The 21,843-nt window shown below is 41.4% G+C and overlaps 1 protein-coding gene across 1 annotated transcript in view; it reads right to left on the bottom strand.

Moving 5' to 3' along the window:
* Window positions 1-580: 580 nt before the first annotated feature.
* klf7b (Kruppel like factor 7b) overlaps window positions 581-21,843 on the bottom strand; it is a 43,919-nt gene continuing 22,656 nt past the window's right edge. The window contains exons 2-4 of the mRNA XM_058786372.1: window positions 15,643-16,252; window positions 10,897-11,020; window positions 581-5,452 (exon numbers count right to left, since the gene is read on the bottom strand). Coding sequence (XP_058642355.1) covers window positions 5,401-5,452; window positions 10,897-11,020; window positions 15,643-16,252 — 786 coding nt within the window. The 3' untranslated portion in view covers window positions 581-5,400. The remainder of the gene's footprint in view (window positions 5,453-10,896; window positions 11,021-15,642; window positions 16,253-21,843) is intronic.

Consider the following 21,843-nt stretch of genomic DNA (forward strand, 5'->3'; position numbering starts at 1 on the left):
ATATTTTCATCCAAAATATCTTAAATTGTGTTGTGAAGACGAACAAAGCTTTTACGGGTTTGGAACGACAAGGGGGTAAGTGATTAATAACAAAATTTCATTTTGGGGTGGAGTAACCCTTTTAACGCAGCAACCAGACATTGCCTATAACTAGGCTAATGAACTATGATACTTGGAATTTATGATTTATTTTTAATTTGATTACATATTTATTGGTAACTGAATTATTATTATTAGATTTTATGAATAATTTATTTGTTACTGTGAACACTGGTAAAATCGATTCGAATACAACAATATCTGCAAAGAAAATGTGATAGTCTTTGACCTTCACAGTGCTGTTGTTGGTGATTGTGTTTGGCTTTCCAATTCCAATGAACCGTGGCCACACAAAAAAAGTAATTTTGAGCCAATGTACACAGGGCCATTGTCACAATGTGGTGATTTCTGTGACAAAAACGGTCTAGTAATGAGTCTTGGCTATTTGAAAGAACTCCACCAAAGGTTATAAAAGGTTATGACAAGACTGCGTTTCTCTCACCCGCTGTCAAAGTAATATTTCTTCTTTCTGGTCACAGAAAATGTCAGTCTGAGGCATTCAGATTCTACCATTTATTACACTTATTACATTCTTAAATAAAAATGCTCCACTGAACAGTTCTTGCATAGATATCTTACAATACCAATTTAAAAAAGAATTATGAAACAGACCAGTAACAAAAATAAATTTCATCTTCTTCCTTAATAAAGAACATTACCATACTAACATTATATCATACAAATAATAATATTTTAAACACTTTGTACAGCAAAAGAACCAATAAAGAAAAACACACAAGGAAAGAACAGAATAGAAAAAAACGGAGAGGAAGAGTGTGAAGATTACAGGAAGTGAGGGGGTGGAGTGTTAGTGATGTGGCGAGGGAAAGAGAGGACAGTGAATATGAGGGTCCCTGCTCTAGCGAGAAACTACATGCTTCAGCCTACATATGGCAAAATGTCGTCCTACTTCCATACAGATAAATCAAGATGGCACATAACTGTTCTATTTTTTCCTTTCTTTCTTTTTTCGGATTTGTATCTGCTCTACCAACTGGCGGCTGCCTGCGAGATCCATGTTTGGATAAGAGAGAGAGAGAGCACCTGTGAAAGCATTGAGGTCTGTTGTTGGCCGGTTGCTCCCTGGTTAATGATGTCTAGGGACGTTCATAGGTAAGAGAGAGATCGCCGACAGCTGGTAACGCATAACTGTGGGATGAAGCTGAAGTGATAGAGTTTTCAGGAAGTGACCATGGTTCTGCAGGTGCAGGGTGGGATAGATGGGGGTGGGAGGTGAGAAACGCAAAAAGCCAAAGAGAGAGACCTGGTGAAAACCTTATGTACTGACATATCAAGTTTGGACAAACACGGATACAGACGCACTTCAAGATGCAGTATATCTCAAGACTAATAAGTTCTCACCTCTGTTTGTGAGTGACTGGGAACCTTGTGGATGAGTATTTGAGTATATATGCAGAATAGAAGACTTTATTTTGATGCACTGTTGACTAAAAAGACCATTTATGTTATGCCATGAACCTACAAGCTTTATCTATCAAGCAGAAGAATGAATTGTTCCCATGTTCTTGTGATAAGTGCATCTTGAAATGCCACTAAATGTTATGTAGACAATCGACAGCAGTGTCATTTAAACAGACTACGCTAGCTGTAACAATGAAGAGTGTTATGCAGTGAAATGTTGTTCCAATACGGACAATACAAAATGAAAAGGTTGTCACCTCTGACCTTTTGTCATAAAATTCCCTTGTGATGTTTCAAGCATCTTTTTGTATAAAATTTAAGCTGCCAAAAGCCTCTTTGAAGCTAAAAAGCAAACGGCTTGGGAAGGGAGCTTCACTGGAAGAGTGCCCAGATCTAGTACACTTAAAATTGTTCCCTTAGAATGTTTTCAAACATTCTTACTGTCATGTAAAATGCTCAGTCACAGAATTATCTCCGTTTCAAAGTCATACGGAAACTCGCGGTAGATAAAGTGGTCTTCTGTACAGCTAAATCAGAATTGTGATTTTAAGTGAACAATCGCTTTAAAATTGATTTCTAAAGACATTCCTGACCTGCACTGACTATAGAAGCGCTAGAACCGATGCGACTAATTCGCTGTTTGAACTTGACGTTAGGCTCTAAACTCATCCTCAACTTTGCATTCAAACTGTATTTTACAAGCTCACATACTCGAGACCAAGTCAATGGTCTCCTAGACGTTCAAGAACGAATGATAGGAAGCTGGTGTAGGGCAGAAGAGATACTGTTAGAATAAAGTTAAACACAAATGTCTCTCTTTCATCACCCAGCAGTTTATTTGCAAATGCGTAAATCTTTGGGCAAAGTATGCATCAGACACCTGTGCGATTGCCTGGACCGCTGCCGTCGTTCTGAGAGTGAGATATTAGGGTTTTCAAATGGCACTTGATTTGTAAGGGGGATATGTATGGCATGTTGCCTGCTAATGAATCTGATTGGCCTATTCCGTATTTATTTGGTAACGTCTGGAGCATGTTGGCAAAAAGGAGTACTGTTTGTAGTTTTGCATTTAATGTTGCTTTGCACTGTATTTAAACAGACAATATTTATATGTATATCTTCAGTGTTGATTTGAAGATTGGCTTCATTGTTTGTCGGTGTCAAAAATGATATGAAGCATTTTTTTAGATTGCTGCATTCCTGCTGTTCTATCCCATATGGTGACTGAAGGAATAACTGGAATCGTCATTTTGTAAAGTAAAGTAGAGCAGTGTGAAACAAACGCAGCTTCTCATCACTGCTACTTGCAAGTAAAATGGAAATAAAACCCTTTCAAAGTGTTAAAGTTGATGTGACATGTAGAATGCTGTACACTGTCAATAATTGCCCCATTTGTGAAATTGTGGAATTTTAGAGAACATCATTATGACACTGTAGCATTACATCCTGCTTGCTTGCTTTACAGACACTCATACATACAGTCGTCACGTACACAGGCCGCTTCTTGCGGAAAAAAGTGCCACAAACCACAACTGATTGTACATTAGTGGAGATGAACCAATTCACCTCCTGTTTCGTCAATTTTGGCATGACTTTGCATTTCAATGGAGAAAATGACATAGAAATAAAAAGAAATCAACTAATAATGGCAACTGAAATCTAACGTGTAGTTGTGGTCAAACAGAAGTGACTGCGTGTTCGAGTCTGTGTCTGTGTGAGTGTGTGTAAGCGTGATAGAAGAGCTGCCTTCAGCAGGCCTCAAACCAAGAGAAAGGCACCAACCCTTCACTCTTAGAGTTTCGCCATCGATCGTCAAATCTGGCGGTCCCCCGAGGGATACTCTGGGTTCGTTTAGTAGAGTCTGCGATGACTCCGAAACATGTTACCGCTGAATCGTAATGGCTTTCAATCTCCCTTCCACCCTTGCAGCCATTAAATCAATGCAGAAGAGGAGGGTCGGCAGGAAAATGCCCTGATTGCGACGCCATGACAGGCTTCACAACCTTGGGAACGATGATATATATTTCGTCCCCGCGATTTAGAAGCTGATTGTTAACGGAGCTAGACCTAGGCCCGGTTTAGCATAATTTACTCGAGTGTATCAACAAGCTTTCGATTTAACGTCTGACGTCTGGATGGAACGCAATCCTACAAAACAACAATTGCTAAAACCCTGCTGTGAAGATTTTGGTGCAAAACAAATAATGCTGAGAGGCAAGCTGTGCACGTATGTGTGCGAGTGTGTGTATCTGTCTGAAAGAGGCTGCCATGCAGTGTTTCGTTTTAATGCTGTTCATTAACTTGGTAATTATTGTTCTACTTTTTTTTCTTCTTTAGTTTTTCTCAGGAAAAAGCCAAGAGCAAAGAAACCGTTCTGTCTGTGGTGTGTGTGTGAAGTTTTTTTTTTTTTTTAATGCATTTTGTGTTTTCTGCTTTTTTCCCTCCAAGTTGTTTTTTGTTTTTATGCTTTTTTATTTTGTTTTTGAGCTTTTTTTGACTATGAAAAAAAGCACAGAGAACATTGAAAAAATCAGTGCAGACAATGGATACGAAACAGGCAAAGTTTTGTCTGGGCTGATGCCACCAAGTTCTTTTGGATCCTGATCCCAGCAGGTGCTCCAAATTGAGAGTCAAACGTCCTGCCAGCTGTCCCCCCCCCCATAACGTCTCCTCCATTGGCTTCCTCTGGGGCACCGGACTACTACGTTCTTACACGGGTGCCAGTATCAACACAAAGCAAAATAACTTTTTCCAGTGTCAAAGAGCGACACACAAGGTCCGTGCTGACGTGCTCTGGTTGGTTTTTCCCGGATCAAATCAGAGCAAAGCAAAATGAAAAACAGAAGACTTCTGTCCTTTCAAACCAAGCCAACAATCCCGATTTAGTTTTTTTTTTTTTTTTGGGGGGGGGGGGTCTGTTCCCATCTTATGCTTCAAACGTTTCCTTTCAGTGCCAGATAGCGGTCACTGAACCTTGTGCATACTGAGAAGGGCTCACAATTCCCTCCCGTTGCCCGTATGTGCACATTTATGCTTGTTCACAAAGCAAGTTTTTATATTTCAGAAGTTTAAGACATTTCAGCTCAGAAGGAAAACAAACCATCTTTTTTAACACTGTCTTTAAAAAAAAAAAAAAAAAAAAGGCAAGAAAGTGTCGCTGCGCATCATTTCGGTCGCCCGTGAGGTGACGGGCGTGAAGAGCAGAGAAGAGTTCGCTCCTGAGCGAAGAGTACGAGAAGTCAGCACACATCCTGAGCATTGCCGTATTTTTTTTGTTTTTCATATTTCCCCCAAGTAGAGCCTACTTCAGGGGCCGGGCGTTGCGTTTGGCCGCTTGTTCCATTGGTCACTCCTCAGAACGTATTGGCAATGTTGTTTTCCGTGTTTGGTTGTTTGCTGTATACGACATAGCTGCAGGTTGGTTATTGTGATGTGTCCTTGGAAAAAGAAAAAGGAAGTTCCATAATGTACAACAAACATGATTCTCTAGTAGAACCGTTATGTTACGTGATGAATGACATGTGCGTTTCGGGTTTTATACATGTAGAGTTGAGTATCCGTTCCATGCTAATGGTTGATTTACTGTACACAAAGAGAATGACGGAAAAAAAAAAACGGTGGTGTTTGGCAGTGTCTGACCTCCAAGCTAGCACTCGGTAAGGCATGGCTAATCGCTGATGAAAAGGAGTTTTAGACTTTCAGAATCCAACAACGTTTGCCCACGCTGCCTCACATGTTCCTCCTGGTGACGTTTGCGGCCAGACCCCTCATGTGCACTCAAAGTCTGTTGTGAATGTTCCCGTCTGGGCGGTGCACACCTGTTCTCCTCTTCGTTCTCACTCGTTTTCTCTCACTCTCTCTCTCCCGTCTCCCTCTGCCTTAGATATGTCGCTTCATGTGCAAAGCCAAGTGATCAGACCTGGAAAAACATCTGTGAAGAGAGAAGGAGAGAGAGTTAGCTTGGATTCACTTAAGGAAACACAGTTATTATCGCACTAAAGAGGGACGCAGTCTGAGTTTCTTGGAAGACGTGTGGCGGCTTTGCAGATGGAACAGAGAAAACAACATTTGGCGTTTGGGAAAAAAAAAAGTGAATTTTTAAGCATAGCCAGCTTTTTGCTCTAAAACTGGTGACAGATCGTTTCGAACGCATATCTTGCCAATGCAGTTAGCAGGGAAGTCTGTGCCGAGCCTTGCGAAAGAAATAATTTTTTGGGAGTGCAACCACAAATCACGCCGAGCCTGTTTGAATTAAGAAATTATTTCAAGGCTGGAGGTGAAATGCTATTGTTTAAACTGTGCGGCCACATTAGTTATGTAGCACTTGAGTCATGGTGGTTGGTTTCTCGTTGTGGGCCGTGGGCTTTTTCGTGTCATCATCAATTAAGCTCACATGTAGCTGCTGCTGATAGGAGCAATACATAAATGTGCTTGGAAAATACGGGGTTGCGATGCCATTTCTATGTTACATTTATGCGACTATGAGGATTCCAATATTACAGCTATAGTTTTGAAAGTGAATCTTAACTGGAATGAATAAAAACTCAGAGTGTAGAGAGTTCGAAAGGAGTGGAGAATTATAATTTCAATTTGCCTCTGGCTGTATCCATTATTAATTAGTCAAGAGCCACAGTGTTAACTCCTCTGTTGCTTTTTGGATGGGAAGCAGCCAAGATAGAAATTTGGGTGGAAGGAGGATTTACATCTACAGGTAGACACAGTTGGTTTTCAAATGAGTCATTTTGATGATTTTCTATATTATATATCAGTCAGATGGTTTCTGGTTTTCCCCAGTTGCATTGCAGAATTCTATTCTGAACGTTGAACAAATTTACAACCATTTTTCAGTATTTTCCTTCTTTCTCTGTATGGCCCTTCAAGATCAAAAATTCCTTTGATCATATTTGCAATGATCAGTCATACTTGTATGCTAAATGAGGGTTTAAGGTCTATGGAGTGCAAAAGCCAGGTTTTAGAAGTTAAAATCCCATTCATTTTCTCTATAGAGGAACTGTTTTTTTTACAATTCCATAGAAACCTTTCAAGACAGACCTACCATGAGCTCTGAGGTTAAGAAAAAAAAAAACTCAAAAATTGTATTTAATTGACATTGTCCAAGTGAAAAAGCGCAGTTCACTACTCATGAATCCTGAAAAAGATTTATGATTTATAAAAGATTAAGATTTATTATGATTATTTTTACAAATCACACATTTCTACAAATCAATATTTTTATATTGTACCATTGTTTTGGCGTTCACAGTTCTTCCCTCATAAAAGCCATATTATTATATCCATTATTGAGTTTTTTTTTTTTTTTTATGGTCTAATGGTTTCTAATGTTAATGTTCTTATGTTTTCAAAGTTCTAATGTGAAAAATGAATGGGGAAAAACATTTCCAGAACCAAAGCCACTAAAAAGTGGGTGGTTACTGTGGCATTGTTGACATTATTTTCACGGCAATTAAGCCCATATCCCCAACCATTACCAGTGCTGCGATGACAATTTTTTATTTTATTTCTTATATTGCTTACTTTTAACACAGCTGGACTGCAGTATTGACCAATCAGCATCTGGCAGTGGATTCATTTTATGCGAATGACAGTTCAGTACATTTTCTTTTCATTCAGGTGTGTGAATTTTTAGCAGAGCCTGATGACATTGTGTATTACATTCGGTTAAATTTTCGTTTGTGATTTGCATCGATCTTGGTGTGACTGGGATTTTAGGTGTGTGTGTGTGTGTGTGTGTGTGTGTGTGGAGGCAGGGCAGAGCGACTGGACAGATGGTCCTGTGACTCACTGTAAGTGGCTGCTACACCAGCTGGCACACCCTTAGATCTCATAACCCCTCCCCCCACCTCTCACTCAACCCCTCTCAACACCCGACAGGGGGCTGTGCTTGATTAGGCAGGATTAATGATGCCCAATACACTGGTGTGTGTGTGACTGAGACAGTATGACTGTGTATGTGTTGGCTGACTGTATTTACTGTTAGACTGCCCATGACTGTTGCTCCTCATAACCCATTGTGATGATAACACAAACACACGTGCAGTCAGTAATTACAACTAGAAGAGAGAAACTTTTATGCCTTTCCTTTTATCTTAATGTTTAAACCTTTTTTAATGCATTTATTTTCTTAATGAAAGTTACCTATTTATATATAGTTACTTTTTTAGTTTCAGTCTGCATTGTTTTGACTTAGTAATACTAGTATTACCATACCACATTTGAAAATATGGATGTAAGAATGATATTTTAGAAGAAAAAAATTCACCAAATAATTACATTGAGAACTTTTTTTTCTTGTTCAAATTTGTATGGCTTCAGAAGACTTTGCATAGTGATGTAGTTGAGATGTATGGAGTCATTTTTGGAGCCGGTATCATTTTAGTATTTATATACTATTATAGTATTTATTAATCAGTCAATCAGAATCAAATTATTTTTATATTTAACTTTCATTTATCTTTCTTTCAGTTTTAGTCATTTTAGTACATGAACTTAGCTGTACAGGTTTGGAACAATATAAAGGTGAGTAAATGATGACAGAACATGTCATTTTGGGTAAACTGTCACTTTAAAGAGCATGGGTTATTTAAGCTGACCTAAAAGGTTGTGGGTTCAACTATCACTATTATGCCCTTGAGCAAGACTTTTAACCTCAGGTTGCCCCAGAGGGACCATCTATGTAACTTAAGACAGTTGCAAATGTCTGGCACTATACCATAAATTGTAGAAGAAATGCCACATTGTGTGTTAATTTATTCTATTCCTATTTTTATTTCATGATCTGACCAGGGAGTTCAGCTCTGTTACTGGACTCACCCCAAACTGACTGGAGGCAGTGCCAAAGAAGAGGACAGTTGCAAAACTGAAGACCATAATGGACAATTTTGCACGTTTTCAACAGTGCACTCTGAATCACCTTTAGCCGCTGGCTTATTCACATCCAGATTCAACTGGGCATCCTTCCTGCCATCAGATTGTACAGTACTGCCTCCTCCTGTCATTCCAACACATTACTCTTGATTGTTGTCCCAGTGAAGAGCAATAATGCTGCACAAGGTCACTTTCACATCCCAGCAGCATCACTTTTCACACTTGTAATACTTTTTCCACTCTATATACAAGTATATATACTATACTATAGTATATATACAATGCACAACTACAAATGGATGTGCTCCCCAAAGATATTCTTCAGTGTTTAGTATTAAAAGCGAGTAACAGGAGGGCTCAACTTATAAATGCTTCCCAGGGAATGATGGGGGTCTATCTGTGCGGATTCTGCAGCGGAGCTAAATTGCTTAGGCTAAACTCCAAATTCAGAAGATGCCCTTGTTTATACCTGACATGAGGGAGAAAGAATTGCCAATGTAGATTTGCTTATCCAAGCCGGCTCCTCCTCCTTTTGTCATGCAATAGCTGCCAAACACGGAGTAATGAGTGTAGGGACACAGATTTCCCCATGCCTTCCCCCAGAGAGTTCACGTGCTTGGCTGCGCCCGAGGGAAAACGGCACTGTTCAGGTGTCAGCAGCAGTCTGTAGAACAGAGGCCGTCCCAGCCACGTCTCGTCCGCTGGGATCGGTGGAGCTTCATTGTGATGGAGCAGCAGAGAAATGTTCAATGGACAACTTTCAAAAGGCTGCAGCGAGGTTGGTTTGATGCCGACGGCGAGACAGGGAGCCGTGTCTAATTGTGCTTCCACCTGGAGCTGGCTCAGTGGGCACATGGCCTCCACTGTGTAATTGCTGCCCGCATGCCAGGCCCGAGTGACAGCTTCCTAATACTGTCACCTGACAGGCTATCACTCTTTCTCCCCATGCTAATGCAAATCTCTCTTTTTCTCTGCTGTTCCTGTGTCTCTTCACCTCTTTATCACCAACATACACACACGTTCACCACACTGCCTCTGCATCATGTGTCTGCCCTAAAATAGTCCTTAAGATTTCAACGGGGATCCCACAGTCACAGAAAACTTAGAAATATGAAATATAAGGGAATTTTAAACTTGTGATTTTCCTGTCTTATGTAGAATGTATAAATGTATTTATTGTATGTTCAGCTATGAAATATTTTGTTAGAAAGAAATTTGCTCTTCGGGAGTCTTTGCTCTTTTTTTTTTTTTTTAATTCTAGTTATCATGAACAATTCAGTGGTCAAAAGGTGTGGGAACATTGTTTAAATAATTATTGAGAACTTCAATAATATATTATAGTTATTGTCATTGGCCAGTTTACACCAATGACAATAACTAGAAATATAACGATAAAGATATAGTTCTAAAAATCTCTCTCAATATCAAAGCATAGCAGAGTCCACACCACAGCTATAACGATAAAGGTACAGAGAAACGATATTGTTGGAATCACCTTCAGAACGATTTTTTTCCAGCTGATGAACAATAAAAACATTTACACCCAATCAGAATCCATCCTGCTATAACGAGCTTGCGCTTAGAATAAACAGACGATATCGTTTGCTGATGTGGATGCTAATATCGTTATCTTTATAGTTATCGTTCTTGGTGTGAAAGGGCCTTCGTGCGAGTTTGATTTAATTTCTTTACACAAAATGCCTTTCATTTATCATTTGTCAGCAATAACAGAGTAATTGTTGTATTGACCAGAATTTGATTATCAGTGCATTTCTAATAGTATGCAAATTGCGATTAGTTACTCTACATAGCGTCCTACAAAAACGCTTACTGTGTGCTGATGTTTCAGTATTCACTCAAAAAAGCCCCTCATCAAATATGCTGTGTCTTTCCTCTAGAGCCCTACGTGCATCCATTTCATCCTGTGCCTCTCCCCGGCTTTTATATTACTGTTATATAACTCTCTTACCTTGGAATGCACACCCATGCCTGTAAACTTCTCTTTCTCCCTGCACTCAAGCCACAGTGTGGGCATACACTGTACCGATGGGAGGACGGAGGAAAGTGGAACAGAATGTGAGAATGAGATATTCGCAGTAATTCGGTAATGGGTATCACAGGACCAGACTGTGAATGAGTTATTCAGCAGGGAACTGGGCCTGCAGTAACTTCCAATGAGCCCAATGCAGTACGGCTATGTGCGTGCCATCAGAGAGAATTCGAGAAAACAAGAGCGAAGGGAGGGGGCGATGGGTTCTTTTTAAGGGAGAGAGTTTAGTCTTGTGGTCTCATAACTTGAGGAATTTGTTTATGGGTGCTTGAGGACTGTGGACTAGTATGCTTGAGTGTGTGTGTGTGTGTGTATGTGTGTGTGTGTGTGTGTGTGTGTGTGTGTGTGTGTGTGGGGGGTGTTAAAGAACTAAAAAGGGTTAAATATGTGCATACATTTATTGTGAGCTAGCTTTGCAGCTTTTGCAGTGTGTCTCTTACCTGTCGCAGTGGTTGCACTTGAAAGGTTTGGCACCAGTGTGTTTGCGGTAGTGCCTCGTCAGTTCGTCGCTTCGTGCGAAACGCCATTCACAGCCTTCCCAGGAGCATTTGTAAGGCTTCTCACCTGCATGCACAAACACACATCATTTAATCCCTGCTTCACCATTCACACACACCTGTACACAGATGGTGCACCTCTGGAGCGAGGCAGCTGCTGTGCCACTGTGAGCACCGTCAGCAGTTCCATTATCTACATCATTCATTACTGTTTCTCTCAATCACACATCCAAGCCAGCCAATCAGATCGCTCGCTTTCTCTCCTAGTCAACCATTCGCATCTCTGTAGCCTAAATCTCCTGCATTCTCAGTCATCGAAACGTGAAAAATGCTGTCTTCTCAGGCAATATATGGAGGCGATCGTTTTCAGACACAGAAATTGATCCAATCAAGGGTCATTTTCCATCTTTTCTTAAATTGAAGAGGAGCTGCCTAAATGTGCTCAGTCACCATAACAGAACGAATTCATAACCCAAAGTCAAGTATCCAAAATGAAGCCATTTGTGTTAAATGTTCTCCACCCTCCCAGTGAGCTCTGAAATTCAAATGAAGTTAAACAGATGGGAAAGGAGATACCAATTGTTCCACATGCCGTACTTTTATGCCTCAGATTTAAAATATGGCCTTGAGTGAGGCAGAGAGGGAGGAAGGGGGGTTTCAGCACCCGAAGACAGGATCCCGGCACAGTTGCAGTGTTCCTGGGGAACAGAACAGGCTTCAGCCTGGGGCCTGGGTGGGAATGGGGAGGGTGTCGATGGCACTGATTCAGATCCGGAGGTGGTAATGATAATTGGGGTCTTAATGACGCTTAATGGGAAACAATGCCATATTCACAGCGCAAGAGCTGCCAGCTTCTCCAGCAAACAATGTGTGCACCAATCTTCCTAACTAGAGTAAGGCTCCATTAAATTTGAAGTTGCCCAATTGGAAATAGTTGTTCACTAAATTGATGCTGACCACGCTTCTGAACTAGGATGACCACCAAGGTGGTCATTTATTTCTTCAATAAAAACACATGATATTAGGCATGTAGGCTCATTTTAATCCTTTAGTTAGATTTAGGTTAAGTCTTTCAAGACATGATGTTGGCTTGTCAAAGCACTGTCTGAAAGTTTAAAATGATTGTTAGATTTATTACAATCAGTCAGACAAAATTGGTAGGTTGCTAGGGCATTATGAGCAGTTATTCGAGGGTTACTAGGTGGTTGCTTAGATTTCCAAGTGGTTCTTTTCTATGGTGTTTGTATCTATGTGTTTCTATGTGCCTTGGATAGGCAGTCCAGACATATAGATGGGTGGATTGACGTATGGCTAGACAGATAGATGGACACACAGATGGACTAGATGAGCAGACAGCCAGATTTTTGGTTTTTGATTATTGATAATTAATCAAATCATCTTACTCAACCAATCTAAGAGCATCCTAACCAGTCTAAACCAGTCTGGACCAGCATAGAAACTCATGCTGTTCTATGCTAGTCTTTCAGCAAGGAAGTGCCTGGACCTCCACGACTGACTCTGGATACTGACGGAGAAAATCATAGAGAGGAATGGAAATGATTACAGGCTGTTATTTTCCTTTCTCCTTTTCCTTTTTTTGTGAGGAAAATATGATCCAATAAGATGTGGAGAAAGTGGAAGGTATTTGCTTTCGCAATATTTCATATCCCAAAAATGTATGCAGTTGATATGAGCATACATATTGCTGTAATGAAATCAAAGTCTGTTCATCTATTTATCCCATCTCGTTTTTTAGCTTTATGATGCAAGATGAGGTAAAGGATGACATAACGTCGGGTTTACCACTACATCGCTCGGTCGGTCCTGGAAGTCTCTTATGATGCAACACAAAGTAAAGAATGACATGGCAGCGGCGACTAGGAAAACGACTCCAAGTAAGATGTCTGACCGGTTCCTCTTTCCATCCCCCATAGACATATTTCTTGACTTTCGATGACAAAGAGAGGATGATTTTTAAATATAATACAATGTACTTGGCCTTTTTTCCACTGGTTCACCTCTGGGAATACTGCAAACAAGCAGCAGGCCTTCTTTGACATCTCTCATCTTTCTCTGCCAGGCAAGACGCGCACAGACAAACAGCAGGTCAAAGTGCCTTGAGGTTTATTTTATTATGTTTGCCTGTCCTTGAGCTCCTTCAATTTATAAAATCAGTTGGAGAAAATATCGCCACATCTCCCCTCGTGTCTGTGACTGCTACAAGTGCGCAGGAAGAGCATCTCTGTGTCATTTGAAGAGTGGCGGGGCCGCAGGTGTGAGACGGCAAACGTTTCGCACTACACTCACAATAATTGGCCAAAGACCCCCTCACACTGGCTCCCTCCTTATGCCGTAGCCCCCTTCCTCCCCCTCTTTATTTCCTTCCCTCTCTTGCCGTCTGACAGCAGCGAGGCAGGCTTGGACCTGCAACCAAGGCAACCATAACACAGGCCAATTATAACTTGGAGAGTCATGGATGCATGATGGAGTCGCCTAGCAACCAGCCGAAAGAGGTAGAGAGAGTGTTAAAGGAGAGAAGAGAGAGAGAGAAAGAGCCATCCAGTCGGTATGCAACCTATGGACACTCCGCAATACCAACCAATTATTGCTCGCTTTAGATATGCATGATGTAGTTGCCTGGCAACCCCAACTGTACACAGAGAGGGTAGGGGAAAGGTGGGATTGATTTGGCACATTGGCGCTTCAATTGGTATCTACAGCTGCAAATAATCAACCTATTACAGTCTTTTGATATAGTCTCCTAGCAACGAACCCCCTCCAAAACAGCAAGCTCCTTCCCTCGCACCAGTGTCCTAGGTGTGTACGGTGCAGTTAATTACATTTCCTCTGGACAGAGTGGCAGAAAGCTATTATGGTCTCCGAAGTTTAGATTTCAGAGGTACTGCCCAATTATCATCCATTTATTTCGTCTTCTCCAGTGGCTCATGTTGCATTTCAAAATGAGCTCTCTAATTCTAACCCACTTTTACCCTCTGAATCCCATTCAGGGATGTGCTATTAACTTCAGCAAACATTGTTGACGAAGCAAAGTAGGACCATGTCATTAGGCTCCACAGCTGCTCTACACATTCATGAGCATAAATGATCAAGTGCGAATGTGAAAAATTACTTGAGCGACTTCTGACACCTGATCAAATGTATTTGTATATTAAAACAATCAGAATAAAACTCCCTGATGCAGCTAACCTTACATGCTTCAGTGTGCTTTTGTTTTCTATCCGCGAAAGCGTGGCTGTATTTTTTTTCAGCATTCTTTGGCATTAGGGTTGTGGATTCTTTTTTTTTTTTTTTGTAAAGACAGCATCAAGTTAAAAATAGTTCTAAAAAGATTTCATACATGTCAAGATTTCAGCATTCTGCTCCATCCGTTTCTCCCTGTCTAGATGTTTTTGAACACAATCCATTTTAATGTGAAATTTTAAAACTTTTGGACATGCAGTGTGTTCTTAAGTAAACTTTTGGCAGCGTCCAGTCAAATCTAGTCATGAGCTTTGTTGGATTTGTTTTTTCTCCAGCTGATTAATGTGTGCTTAACAACATCTGTCTCTAACATTATATAACATAATTAATATTCATGAGAAAAGCCTTCACCTTATTAGGATTTGTTAATTGCAGTGTATAGATATCTCCAATAAAACAAGAGGTGTTCTAATAACAGATATACACATTTTCATATTTGTCTGTTCGTGAACTACTTATTTGTTAAGAGTCCTATAGATGTTCGGATGTTAAGGGTATCAGTCAGGTCTGCTTTTGTTTAGTACCACCTCTCAAGTTATCTTAAAATATTCAGTTTGGAAAAAAGTTATGCATGTCTTATTTCTAAAGAATTTAGAAACATTCTAATTCAATTTTCAGGGTCAGGAGTGCTCCTAAACAAAAATATGTAGGCTTCCCTTAAATCCTGTTGTAATTTAATCTCCCTGTTTTAGTAATCTACGGAAATGATAACCGAAAAAAAAGGATTAAGCCAATTAAAAGAATAAATCTGTCTTCTGATAAACACATAATGTGATGAGCCAGCAAGGCAAAATGTCTCTTCAGGTTTTTATTTTCCCCTTTTTTTCTTGCTATTGCCTATTTCCCCTCATTTTCAAAAGCGAAAGTGCCGTCTATACGCTAGAATCAGCCCAAAAGCGATTAGCATCACCAGCGCTCACAGGAACCTGCCGAGTCAACAGCTGGCCACAGGGGCCAGATACGCCACATTGAGGCCACTGTCACAGTAGGTTTCGGGGCCACGGCAGAGTGCAACACGCTCTCAGGTTCAGCGAGAGGGCAGAAACGACGGCACTGGAGCGTGCAAGCCCGAATTAGCTGGGAAACGAGATTTAGCTCAGTCGGTCTATCAATCATCTTGCAATTACTGACTGCACTGGCAGGTTTTGAATGGTGTGGCTGGGTTCATTTTAGTCTGAGATTAAGGTGCAGGAGAGAGAAAACCAGCTATCTTGCTGTGGGGTTGTGCTTCAAAAATCGAGTTAGCTTCACAAGATCTCGTGACCCTTCTGTAGTATCAGAGGCTTGGCAAAGAAGATTTTCCAAACTCTGAAACTTCATCTCATTACACGCAGAGTTAGACTTGGTATACTAGAAACCTTTCTCCAGGAAAGCTAAAAATGCTACATGTGATGCTAAATGCTAAAAAAAACTGATGCAGTTAATCACCTGTATGTGTCCTCTGGTGTGCCTTTAGGTGGGAGCTTTTTGTGTAAACCTTCCTACAGCCATTAAACTGGCAACGATGGACCCTCTTTTTGTTCTCCGGAATGTCCCCTCCGCCTACCGTTCCCAGTCCTCCCTCTCCGTCGCTCTGTGCACCGCGATTTGGTGGCGAGGGTAGCGAATGTGTCGCCACCAGCTTTGCCGCCCCAAGACCGACTTTCTTGGCCACCAATTTCAGTGTGAGCGTGCCATCGGCTGTGGCGGTAAGAGTCTGCGTAGGCTTGACAAGATGGCGTCCCAACTCCGGCGAAGAAGGTGGCGTGAGGGACGTGACTGCGTTTAGCTGGGCGGGATTAACCCCTCCGCTGGCTTCTTTCAGCCCTGCCTCGGTATTCTTGGTGTTGGCTGGGGCATGAAGGTTTTTAGGAAGGGATACGAGCAGAGGTGGTGGGCTGGGCTCATCGGATAAACTGGGAAGCAGGGGGTCCATCAGGTCCTCGTCGCTGTCTCCCTTCATGAAGGCTGGCGTTAGGAGGCAGTCGAGCTCCTCGTCGAAGAGTTCTGAAAGCCTTTTGGGCTCCGTCTGTAGGTACCTCTCCAGTTCCAGACATGTCTGCAGGAAAAACAGAAATGCATAAACATGAGACGGTAAGGTTCAGAATACTCTTTAAGTCCAGTGATGTTTATAGAGGGAATGCTAATCGTCTGAAAAAACACTGTTGGTTACAGCTGAACGTGCTACAATGAAACACGTGGCACATCAACACATTTCCAGTTGGGATTGGTTCAGTTGGTCGCACCATGGAAGGTGTAAACGACTAAATCTGCTACATAGAGACTTTTGGACAGAAACATTTTTGAGTACAGCTGGGGGGCAAGATTTTTTTGGAGAGAAACTGAACATCCGTGGAATTATTTCCCTTGCTGCGGTTGAGGGAACAGTATTTATCCATGTAGCATAGCGCATTTCGTACGGTGCTTATTGAGCGAGAAATGACCGTCTTATTACTTAAGATACCTTTCCCCTCACCCTGGTTTTTCTTCTGAATACTTTGGCAGACAGAGGGAGGACGGAAGAGAAAGACGCCGCTATCATGGCTCACTGACTGCTCACTCAGCAGTTTCTTTTTCAGTGGTTTAACATTATTGTTCCCCAGTCACAGTGGCCAGTTTGGATATTAGAGACTTCTGTTCACTGTGTTGCGGTAAAAGCACTTTAGCAGTCAAACAGCAGTAGAGTAAACCTTCCAACTCTTTACTTCATGTCGGCTGTAAATTACAGTCGCTGCACATGCCCCTATCTTAACTTATTCTGTCATCTCCTATACCTCGTCCAAAAAGAAGATTTTGCCTAGCATCTGTTGTCTGCTGATAAGCTGCACTTTTTATTCTATTTTACTGAATTGAAATATGCATTTGTATGAGGTTTTCAAACTGGGGTCTTGGGGCCACTAGGGGGTTTCTTCATGTAAATTCAAGAAATTAATGAAATGTTTAACAATTTTAGCACATTTGCTTATATTAGAAGAGAATTAACAGTCAGAAAAACAAATCTACATGACATATAATATATAACCTATTCGTTTTATATTTTAGGGAATCCCTCTCAATAGAATCATATTTGGGGTCCTTGGCATCAAAAAGTTTTAAAATCCCTATGCATATAGGGCTTTTTTTTTTTTTTTTTTAAGAGGTTACTGTTTAAAACCTAATGCAGAAGTGTTAGAAACAGTATCAGATGAATTCTAATGCAATGCAATCCCAGCTACTGCTGCAGTGAAATATTGACCATTCAATTAACCTGAAGCCAAATGGTTCCTGTGCACTTTCTCTGACCTCATTGGTGACACCAAAAGAACAGCACTAATACCATAGCTACAATTTGACTCATGTTATGCAATATAGCAGAGCCTTCAACAAAGACTAAAATAACTGAAATGCAGTCCACTGCAGCAGCTACAATTTACCACTGCAAGCTCTCCCTGTGAGCTCTGCGTTCATTTATGATTCTGAGCACTACCTGAAAAGTGCATGAATTATCCATACACTGAAGCTTTTTTAGCCATGTTTTAGCGAGCAGGAATTTTAGCAACCGAGAGAGATCATGCTCCTCTGGAATTATTCCATTCTTGTGCATTTTGTAGGCCTTATTACTATAATAGATGCTCTGAGGACGTACCCAACCTGCATTGATAAGCACAGAGCATAAATTCTCTATGTCATGCAGCTTAAAGCAACATGCCGTTGAGAGATGACAGAGGGTTGAAAGAACTTGGCATAAGCACACTATATTTTCACACGCATCTGTGCAACAACATAAAAAAAATAAAAAAACAGAAAAGGAAATGTAGATGAGGTGAATCAACTCTTCTGGACTGGCTGCTAGTGTAGAAAGCCCCTTCAAACCCTGCTTATATTGTACGCACTGAGCTCCATCTATTATAAATGCAGTGCCAGGGGGTTCACAGGCAGCGCTAAGAGGCAATGTCAGACAAAGAGCGGGCAGAGAGAGGTGAGGGGGAGAATCGCAAAACTGTTATTAGCAAATGTGGATACAGTCCAAGTTAGGCACAAAGGGGAAATTATCGCCAATCTCAGAGTCAGTTCCTCTCGCTGTCTCCGCTCCCTGCTTGGATAATAAAGTCGGCACATTATCTAAACTAATGTGTTTATATCTCCACCCGCATCTAACAAAACAGATTTTTTTTTCACACCCTCTCTATTTTTGGGGTTGAAATTATGATGATTTTTCGCTCATACAAATAGATTTTAATTAAGCATTTTGGCTTTCATCAGATGTCGTTTGAAGTTCTACCTCTTGATGCAAAACCGATCTCTCCTGCGCTCCTCTCTCTCTCTCTCTTTCTCACTGTGTCTCTCTCTCTCTCTCTCTCCCTACACAGCATGCGCTGATGACTAATTAGCCACTCAAACGACCCAGCAAAGAGAGGCTCTTTATTCAGTTAATTTGCTGATGGGAAGCCTAAGTGTGTATGTGTGCGTCTGTGTGCTTGTATGTGTGTAAGATGTAGTGACTAAGAACAACACTTGAGTTAAAAGTGCTGTATTTATATATTTATTTAACATTTTTTAGGACCGTAGGAAGAGCTACTGCAAAGCATTCCAAAAAAAATGTTTTTTAGAGTCTAATGCAATAGAAGAACCTTTTTATTTTTCATCCCTGCTGGAAAAAAACAAAAAAAAACATTTTAAACCAGCAAGCATGTTCCCAGCCTGCACTAGTTGGTCTTCTAGGCTGACCAACTGAAAAGTGTCCCTTTAAAACCAGCAAATATGCTGGCCAAGCTAACAGCAACAAACCAACATAGGCTAGTTCTATCCACATACTGATGCTTCAAAGAACCCAAGAGAGCTCCAGTTTTCTTCGTTTTCCACCAATATGCTGACCAGAATGACATATAATGTAACATTAGTAACTTTTTTGTAACCCTAGTCAGCACAAGAACCATACATGGTCAAAAGGAACCCAAGAAAACGGTTCTTTGATGTATGTTAGAGATTGTATGTCATGCAAAAATATGAACAGGCCAGTTGTTCCTACCTGCAAAACCTGTCTTAAGCTCTGGCAATGTTTTGTTCAGTACAGCACAGGCATTGTCAGTGATCTGGCGATGAAATCTGTCTATAATATGCCATCATTCCATACCCTGCAGCGTTCATAACAATTTCCCAGGGTGCTGTGATTCCACCATGGCCATTAGCTCTTTTACGACCATAACATCCCCTTGTAAGACTGAATATGCGTCCTTCATGTATTGAAGGGCTTTTGGCCTGTTTGCACACCACATTCATTTATCTATATTATTTCAAGTAGTTTTTTAGGGATCCGCCATGGCTCCTGCACGATTACCTCCGTAATGACACAACAATTACCCGGGAACCCTCGGAGATGACTTGTGCCAAGTGACACGCACCCGCCATCAACCTCAAGAAGTGTTTCGAAACTCTATAGCCCATAAGGACCTCCCTCCAGGATCCGTCTATCCATGCACCAAGAGAGATACCGAGCCGCCTGCAAATCTGCAGTCGGAGGCATATCCTATCTGTCCTGATGACATATAAACCATCATCACAGCAGGGTGGACATCAGAGTCATCTGAGGCCCTCACCGTCATGGATAGGATTTCACGGATCTCGCTCGCCTTTTCAACTGCTCTCTCTGTTTGGTTCCTGCACCTCGCTGGCTGAGCTCAGGGAGGGGAGCTGTCACTGCTGTCCTGGTGTTGGAGTGTTGGGGTGAGTAATGGTGGGGAGGCTGACAGGGGTCCAGGGAGGGGGAAGTGAGTGTGGAAGAAAACAGCTGTCAAACACACACACACTGGAGTGAAGCTTGAATCTCTTCACTTCATCTACTGTCATCGTCCCATCCCCCTGCACCCCCGCTCTGGGACTCCTGACATTTAGACAATACAGTTACAGCATGGGGCTGTGCAGAGTTTGTGATTTACTGCAGACCTCGGTGTGCGTGTGCGTGTTGCGGATGGCCAATTGATAAGTGGCCATAAAACCAATGAACTACAATCTCTTACAAGCAGACCTCCTAACAAAAGGCCCAACAAAAGCATGAAAAAGAGCAGTTAATAACCAATAGAAGAGCTCTTATGTGAAAAGTAAACATCAGTGTGGTACGATCCTGAGCGGCTACCGCACCTCCTTTTGATCTCGCTCGTGATTCTCCCCATCAAAGCCAGCGCAGTCAATAAACGGCCGCTTCCACGGCAACCTCACTTTTACAAAAGAGATGTCAGCAACTTGTTAGGCGTCTACCGAGACACGATTGCATCTGAAATTGTAGCCCTAGCCTTCCCACAACCCGTCACTCTCACTAAACTGCAACATTTGGACAACAAACAATCCGTGTGTCTAGCAACAGCGCCCGATGCCTGCGGAAATGCATTCATGTGCTACTCACCAATAAGTACAAGAACAGAAAACATTGGGATATGGGTCGATGAAGTAACCCTGTTTTTTGTATCCTATCTATTAATTTAAAAATACAATTCATTCATGTAATGAATTATGAATAGACCTCTTTTATTATGAGTGTTATTTTTTTATTTTAAATGTGACTTTTTATGAGGCACTGTTACCCAGTTTGTAAAATGGATAATAATGAAAAAAAAACAAATCCCTGAATTATTGTAAAATAATTGCAATTTGTACATGCACATGTAATCCAAGTATAAGCAAAATATGTTTTCACTTTTACATTTTTACTTTGTCAACATGGCTTTCTTCGAAAAAATTAAACTGAAACTTTTCTTGAAAAGACAACCATATGAATACAAACAGTACATTTCTAAGAAACAATTTTTTTCCCCCAGTGTTTTATTGCGGACACTTACATGTCATTGACCCATAACCCTACACAAATAAAGGAAATCCAACTATTTCCACTGGCCTCCATCCACTTCTACTGTTTTACTACTACCTACAGCAGACTCGCCCCTTGGCCCCCTCCAATGAAATTTTAATCAGCGGTCTGTGATGGAGTGACTTTTTGCAGACTCTCCCGCTGTGTAATAGCCCTTCTTTTTCTCTGTTTCTGCACCTGTGTCATCCCTCCCTACCCCCTCTTACACTTCCACCTCCCCCTTTTTTGCCAATACGGTGGGCTCCTCTGAACACACACATGCACACACAGACGTTCTCAAGCACGAAGAGGCAATTAGCGCCCGGGCGCCACTCCTTGGTCCCCTCTGCCCCACTTCGGCCTAGTCAGTCTGATAAACACAGATTATAAAATGAATGAATGGCATGGACACATGTGGGAGATAAATGCTAACAGCTGTTAGCGGGGACAAGACAGATATGCTCTTTTAATTTGGGTGGATAATTTAATCCCGTTTCCCTTGGCCCTTGGCCACTGTTGCAGTGGATGGAGGCTCATCGCAGGTCGTTTGTCAAGTCAGGGTCCCTGTCTTCCGATGTGCAGCATTTGTTTGCTGAGGAGAAAGATGTAAGTTGGAGGATACAAGGAAAATGTTTTACTTATAGAAGGCTAAGAATGTCGTGCCGGTCAGCATGCAGTTTGAGAGTGTATTTATGTATTTAAGATCAGATGCTTTCAGCTTATCCGTGTGTTTGAGCAGCAGAGAACGATCTTGAAAATTGTGTAATTTTAGTGAAAAGTGTGATGCTTGAACACCATGGCTAAACCATTTGTCATTCTTCAGTGACGTG

The sequence above is a fragment of the Onychostoma macrolepis genome, chromosome 09 (assembly GCF_012432095.1).
Source record: "Onychostoma macrolepis isolate SWU-2019 chromosome 09, ASM1243209v1, whole genome shotgun sequence".
In the NCBI taxonomy this organism is placed as follows: domain Eukaryota; kingdom Metazoa; phylum Chordata; class Actinopteri; order Cypriniformes; family Cyprinidae; genus Onychostoma; species Onychostoma macrolepis.